At 46.1% G+C, this 7992-nt stretch overlaps 1 protein-coding gene across 1 annotated transcript in view; it reads left to right on the top strand.

Annotated features, from left to right (window-relative positions):
• The window catches only part of LOC132467489 (rho guanine nucleotide exchange factor 28-like), a 37817-nt gene that overhangs the window by 5657 nt on the left and 24168 nt on the right, over positions 1-7992 (top strand). Inside the window, 4 exon segments of the mRNA XM_060064810.1 lie at positions 1279-1480; positions 2769-2844; positions 3933-3979; positions 4839-4911. Of these exon segments, the coding sequence (XP_059920793.1) occupies positions 1279-1480; positions 2769-2844; positions 3933-3979; positions 4839-4911 (398 nt within the window).

Raw genomic sequence — 7992 nt, forward strand, 5'->3', positions numbered from 1 at the left:
TCTTGTTTTCATGCGGTTGGTTTCAACCTAGCATAAAAAAACCTCATGTTTTTGCTCTGTGGTATAGTGTCCTGCTGTGAAGCCTAACATGCACATTTGCACCGAAATTTCCCGTCTGGGATTAATCGTGGGCCATCTGGTGTTATGTCTATGGGCACAAATCTTACATAACAACATTAAGAAAACCCTCATGAACATGGGAGAACATGTTAACCCTGCAAGCTCTACGGTCTCCTGGTTCATGCAGTCCAGTCCACACTGGATGACTCATGCGTGATGCAAGTCACAACCGAGCCCGGTTGTGACTTCATATCCTTATTAGCGAATATGAATGACAGCCTTCTTTTTCCATAGAGAAACTAGATTTTTTCGCAATTGTCAATTACATTTTACCAACAATGTACTGTGAGCCACCTGCTCGTAACACCGGTCAAATTCAGGAACTCTGAGCCTGTGTCCAACCGACTGGGCTCAATGTTAACGCTATAAGTCAAGGACAGAGCTCAGCTCACTTGAGGCTGAATGTGGTGTTTTTTTGTTTTTCTTCTTAAAGGCACCCAGTGCAACTTTATGTAAACATTCAATGAAAAATAAACATTCAATTTCTAGTCTTTTTTACACGTAGTAAGTTTCAATAACTCCATACCATTACATATCGACATTCAAGGAGCAAAGATGAGACGTCGTTGTGTGGTGAGAACTGATAGAAAATCGTAAACAACAACAATCGCCGGTGGGGAGAAGCCATTTTTCCATTGACTGCTTTATTTATTGTAGGTTACAAAAAATAAAGAAAATGGCGGCATTGTTGTTGTTATCGATTTTGTATCAGTTCTCACCACACAACGACGTCTCATCTTTGCTGCTTAAATGTCGGTATGTAATGGTATGGAGTTATTGAAACTTATTACGTGTAAAAAAATTGAATGTTTATTTTTAAGCCTCAAAAGTTGCACTGGGTGCCTTTAATACTGGGCCTATCGCTCATTACAACAAGCCTCCGTTATTGCAATCATTTATTGCAATAGCGTTACACGGGTTTGTGTTACAGGGGAGTCGATACAGTACTGCTTCGTACTCGTGTTGTGAAGAATTTGCCGTCGGAAAACATAGACTCTGCTTCCACACAAACAAACTTCCCCATCCTCATGAGTTGATGCTGCAGACCGCTCGGTTGTTCACAGCGTGCACATTCATCAGTATTCTCTTCTCTGAGCCGTGTTGGTAGAAAACAGCGTGTCTTGTCCCATTTTAAACGTCCCGTGGCCTTACCAACAGCCCCCCCAACCCTCTGTCCACGCCGCCGGCCGGTCTGACCCAGGTGTGGGCCGGCCCGGGTCGCCTGCTGAGGTTCTGCCACGCCACGGGTAACCTGTCCCTCACGGTCCGACAGAACGGCAGGAGGAACTCGCGGCAAGAACTCCACGCAGACATCCTCCTCCTCCGGGAGAGGTTCCGGGACGACCGTTTCCTCAAGGAGGTCAGTTGCCCCCCGATGGTCGCCATGGGGACCGATGTGGCCCTGATTGGTTGCTGAAATAGGCTTAAAAGAAAGGAAAGCATGGCTATAACTCAATGTTAACACTGTAAATCCTGAGGACATGTTGTCCGCAAGTTTATAACGGGCTTTATTTCAATATTGTGTAGAGTTCAAAGTCACTTTATTGAAGCGCTTATACGACTTCTTACTGAAATCTAATTTTATGTTTAATTGTTGATTTTCTTTGTGCCGATATCCAGGCAGAAACTATAAAGTGGTAAGCAGTGTTTGATGTTTGGCCTCAGCACTTAGTACCGTAAATCACTCAGAAACAATGCGGTTTCTGAGAATAGAGAGAATAAGCAAAGTGGCCACTGGTTTTTGATTCCTGGATCCATCTTTAAGCCCTATTGGATGGGGAAATTCTGCTGTTATTAAGAGTAAGACCACAGACGATGCGCATGATCCTTATTTCTTGGTGGTCAGAAAGATATTGACAGTAACATGTTAACCCTAGTCATTCCTTCCCCAAGCCCCTGCCATCCTGGATTCATTTAAATCCTACATACCTAGAAGCACATCTGGGGAAATTAAAACGACAAACCCGTCAGTCTTCAGACAGTATATCAACATAACATCCTGTTATTCTTGAAAGAGAATTTTGTGTATAAAGAAAAAGACCTAATAAATAAGTTAATTATTATAAATGTAGCCAAAATGTCTACTAACGGACCCAGACTTCTTCTTAGAATGGGAACTAGAATATATATTCAGATGTGTGTTTTGCAGTTCTTGGCTGGAAGTATATCCAGAAATGGTCTTGCCACTGTGGCTGTATGACAATGTTCTCAAATCAAAAGTGGGTACCCCTGTTTAGGCCCGAACACAACAGAGCTCAAGCATTGAGCGCAGAGGAACTTTCACGAGTTTTCGCATTAAATCCCCCGCAGACTCACTCGTCCAGGCCGTTTAAATTGATCAGCTGTAAAACAACGCATCAGAAAGCCAGGTGGAAGCAGAATAAGTAGAACGCGCTCCACTGATAGGCCTACGCAATGCTCTTCAGCTTAGCCCGCGATGTGGAAGTGCAGATGGATTAACTTGGGAGGCGACTAAAGGTGGATCCGCTTTAGGTCCACGCTTTACCCTCTTGCTTTGGTGTGTTTCGGCCCTTAGTCTGCTTTTTATTCAAACCCCAAAGAGCAGATTACTCGCCAAATCTCTTTATAGTAAACCCGATTCCTTCCCTTGCATACTCACTAAAATCACCATCTGATCTCCCGCATAGATCAGAGGACTGAGGAGAATGAGCACGGGGACTGTCTTAGAGAAGGAAGAAAGCGTGGTCAATCCTGCAGAAAATGGTACATTTCTCTTTCCCTGCTTTGATGGCTTTATGGGGTCAAGCTGAGCATAAATGGGTTGTCCATCGTTTCCTTGAATGTGCTACCTTGTGTGTCTACGGTTTTTTCTACTGAAGAGGTTTTTCAAAACAATACTGCCCTCTGCTGAGAGTTTTTGGAACTCAAAGGCCATGGAAAATAAATCAAAGCACTGAATGGACAGTTCCCTGTTTTTCCACGTTATTCCTCTGAAACACTTTTGATTCAACCCGCATGTGAGTTAGTGTATATTTGCAAATGTTTGCATGTGTGCACGCTCTTCAGTACATCTCGTATGTCTTGCCCAGCGGGAAAGACGGTTGTTTCCCCTTCCCTCTCTCAATAGGATGCAAGCGAAGAGCCAGCTGGCATTACTCTGGCAGGCCACTGAACAAGCATGTTTTACGGTATCACACGAAGGCACAGGCCCGCCATTGTCGGGAAAATGCCACTCCTTTTACAGCGCCGACCCCCCGTGCGTCACCCACTTCTCTTTGCCCCTTCCCCTCTCTGTATTTTCCCTTGCATGTTTTTATTTTTTGTTGTTTACTTGATTATTTTATAAAGATTGCATCCTTCAAGGGTCGAGTCCTCTTCCTCCTCCCACCAGCCCTCCTCTTCCTCCTCCGCAAGTGATCCCAGACCACCACCCAGAGAGCTGTGTGTGTGTGTGTGTGTGTGTGTGTGTGTGTGTGTGTGTGTGTGTGTGTGTGTGTGTGTGTGTGTGTGTGTGTGTGTGTGTGTGTGTGTGTGTGTGTGTGTGTGTGTGTGTGTGTGTGTGTGTGTGCTTTCGGTCTGCTGGGACATTAAACACCGTGTTCTTTGATCTATCAGACACAAGCTAGTAAACCGCCACGGAGGCCGTAGCACGCTTCCCTCAGGGTTCTGAAATTAATCAAGAAGTGATACCTGCTTTCCTTCCTCCACGTCAGCAGGCCCAGAAAACAGTAGTTCATAGAACACTGTTGAAATTAATTTGAAACGAAAAGCATTTCCTCTCTTTACATTTTATGACTGTTGGTTGGTTCCGTGATTTCATGTGACTGTTTGTATGTCCTTTCTCAACAAAGGTATGTGTCCCTATGTAAGCGAAGATATCTCAGCCTCGGCCGGAAATGTGAGTATGACATTGAATACATGTGATGTGATATATATATATATATATATATATATATTACGTTTGCATGGCTTAGAAGTGAGAAAGCACTTTCTCTTTGTGGCTTTCCATTCCATTCTCAAAGCAATCGATGACCTTGGAAAATGTCCCGGGCAGGACCAACAGCTATCACTGACTCTAACCCTGCTGTTTAGTGCACGTTTAGTAAAGCTGTGATATAAAGTCTTACCCTTTCTTAAATGACATTTTTTCTTCAACGGGCTTAAGGTTATGAGCTCTGTGTAGGTCAATGGCTTTAATATGCCTTTGACTTGTGACTCACTATGAGGTTCAGTGCTCTGTATTCTTTCACCTTCATTGTTTAGGTGTCAGACTTGGCACCTGGCACACACCACTGAATAGCTGACTTTTATTTGCTCTGTGTGTGTGTGTGTGTGTGTGTGTGTGTGTGTGTGTGTGTGTGTGTGTGTGTGTGTGTGTGTGTGTGTGTGTGTGTGTGTGTGTGTGTGTGTGTGTGTGTGTGTGTGTGTGTGTGTGCGCGCGCAATCTTTGACCGTCCGTCCTCCAGTATCTGTTTACGTTGGTCAACTGGTCCTCTTTCTCTCGCTTTCCCTCTCCCTCCCTCCTTCATTTCACACAACAAATTATTGTTCACCTGTACGACTCAGTGTCCCACATTTACTTGCGTATTTCTCACACACCCATGGACACACGCCCAGTCACCAGCCAGCGGCAGGCCAATGTTGTTGTACTTAATGGTGCTGCTGGAAGGTGAGCCGGGTGAAAAGCCTCTGTGTGGTGGTGGAGGCGTGTGTTCAGGGGGCTGAGTGGGGCCCTGTTTCCATCTTCCTCTGCTCAGGACTGTGAGGAACCACTCATGTTCTGCCTGAATGGGGAAGACGAGGAGCGGTCCCCGACGCAGTCTGATTCCGGTAGGACATTTTAAGTTTTCTCTTATTTCTTTTTCTGCCTATTTTTCTTTTCCGTGTATTCTTTTGGTTTCGGGAAATTGGATCAAACATTAGCTGTACACTGATGCTAATGCTATGTCTGTTGTCATGTGGCAAGAAGGTCAAACCAGACACAAATGCTAAATGAAACCCGGGTTTGTCAGATAATCGTGACCAGTGGTGGTGGTGTTGTAGCTGACGGTTGAAGTTATCGGTGGTGTTGGTGTGAGGTTAAAGCTGGTGTTTTTAAGAGGTTGAAGGTGGAGGTGTTTGTATGTGGTCATATGAAAGGAGGTGTAGTTATAAGGTTATAGGTGGCAGTGTTGGGATGCTATAGGTGGAGGTTTCATGAGGTTATAGATGATGGTGGTGTTATGAGGCGATGGGTGTTGGTACTGAAGGTGTAGGTGGTGTTGTTAAGAGGTTATAGGTGATGGTGTTTGCATGAGGTTATTTGACAGGAGGTGTTGTTATGAAGTTGTTATTAGGTAATAGTCGGTAGAACGAGGTTCATTGAAAAGCTTCTGTTTGCAGGAAACGCTCACTTCCTGTAGAGTCCCAGAGCTCCTGTGTCATTCTATGAATATGGGCTATGTGCTAACCTTTTAAGATTCCTTAAAAAATACTTTCCTACAGCATACTGCATCACAGTTGCTGGGTTTTGCATTGTTTTTCCTGACCGGCTTTGGACTGTTTGTACCCTGTTTTTTTTCTGCTTAATATTGAACTGACTAACTAACTCTCTTAGATGTGGACAAGGATTAATTATTTATTTGAATTTATAACTGAACTATTTAAGTCTACCCTTATAATTCTGTTTGGTGTTGCCCTTTAAAACCATTATAATCAACAATCCGGCATTTGAGATCTTGTGCTGGAAATCTTGGAGAATGTCTCTAAAACACCCCTGTGTTTGTTGTAGGATTGATCTATTTTTCAAAATGTCAACACGAAGTTTCACTGTGTAAACCAGATGTCTTTGTTTAACCTTACCCGACGGAGAAGCCGTGTCAAATTCTCTGAGATCCCGCGCTCAGTGACTCCATGCTTGGAGCTCGGAGAACAGACACAGACGCAAAATCCTTCTCCTTATCCATGTCGATCACACGGGAACATCCTGTAGGCTATTGTTTTGGCTGCCGCGGCTGCACAAGACCACTGGCGATGCCGCACCATAAGAATGTTGTGGTTCACGCGCGGTGGAGGGCCATTTATAACTCCATTTATACAGCCTGTGGCTGGTCTTGCCTTTCACCCTCCAGCGTTCGGCCACCACATGCCGCTTGTGTGTGGAGCGCACAAGCGCATGTACAGGTGTGCTTGTGTTTTCATGGCTTTGTGAACCTCTTGTTTTGTTTTGGATTGTGTTTCATCCCAAGCACTTTGAGCTTGTTACAGAGGGTTTTGCATGTGACCTTTGTCTGCCAATCCGCCCTGTCTTGTTAGGACATTGCTCATCGGTCAGGGTGGCCGAAAGAGCTCTCCCCCTCCCACCTATAAAAAAAAAAAAAGACGTGATATTTAGACCATGACAGGAAGTGACTGGGATTCCGTACACGACACACTTACGGGATGACAGCCCTTGTTTTCATCCTTGAGGAATTTAGATTCCTTGTCAGACATTCCAAGCGCGGTGGGGTCATAAGCGTCCACGCGGGACCTGGTAAACAAGGCACCGTAATCTGCCACAGTTTAGGCCAGTCTAAATCTGCAGTGATATGGCCGTGGTGGTGGTGGTGACTCCAGATAATCTATCAGGGGCTCGACAAAGCTCAACGAGTTTAAGAAACGGGTGAGGAATCTCGTGTGTAGCCGTCATGTTTCCTCTGTCTTGATGTCATTTAATCTGTCCCACACACACACACACACACACACAGGAACACACACGCACACATGTGTGCCCGCACACTGTCCTGTTTTCTCTCTCACTCTCTCTCTCTCGCTCTCACTCACTCACTCACCCTCTCACTCTCTCACTCTCTCACCTTTGCCCTTTGAATGTCCCTGTACTTTCCAAACACCTCAGCGCTGAACACACTGGAGACACACACACACACACACACACACACACACACACACACACACACACACACACACACACACACACACACACACACTGCTCTGACTCCACCCCTCAGGTCGGCGTATTTATGTGAGTTTAGTGAACAAACAGCAAAGACCACTCCGTCTTAAGGCTCTCCGCGGCTGAAGAAAGGAGCTCTGTGTGTGTGGAAGCGTAGATGTGTGTGCATGTGTTGGAGAGAGAGAGAGAGAGAGAGGGGGAGGGTGTGTGTGTGTCTGTGTTTTGTGTGCATGTGTGGGTATGCTTGCATGCATTTAGCCTGCGCTCGCCCCTGTGTATGTGCAGGGACGCAGTCAGACTTTCTATGTGTGCATGTGTTTGTGCGTGTGATAGCATGCATTGCCCCGTGTGTTGGGGTAGGAAGAATGAACGAGATGGGAGTCTCTGAAGGGGGCGAGGGGAGAGGCGGGGGGGGGGGGGAGGGGGGGGAGTAAGGAGGGGGTGTTTGTGGCTGAATGGGGGTTGCCAAGGCTCTGCTGAATGCACTTTTCCAGAAGCTTGTTGGGATCCCCGGGGAGAACAGAATGGAGGAGTGTGAGAATCAACTGTGTGTGTGTGTGTGCGTGTGCGTGTGTGTGTGTCACAGGGAGAGCTTTATGATACAGTAGTGTAAGGCAGGGACATGTAAGAAAAGATGGCTGGAGAGGGAGTTGTGCTGCTCAATTGAGTGCAGGGGGGGGGGTCCGAAGGATTTAATGGGACAATGGAAAAAAGGATAAAACTTTGCACAGATCCTACAAAGACACTATTAATGTCCACAAGTACAATTGGCCCCCCCCCCCCTATGAACACACACAGGCTCTGCCTCAAGCCCCTCTCTATCCACACACACACACACACGCACACGCACACGCACACGCACACGCGCGCACGCGCGCGCGCTGTCACACATACTCTCAGAGATGCTATATTGTTGCATTCTTAACCTCCGGGCCACCCCTGTTTACTCTGTACCTCACCCCAAGACTGTCCTCACTGTC

Source organism: Gadus macrocephalus, chromosome 11 (genome assembly GCF_031168955.1).
Source record: "Gadus macrocephalus chromosome 11, ASM3116895v1".
NCBI lineage: Eukaryota > Metazoa > Chordata > Actinopteri > Gadiformes > Gadidae > Gadus > Gadus macrocephalus.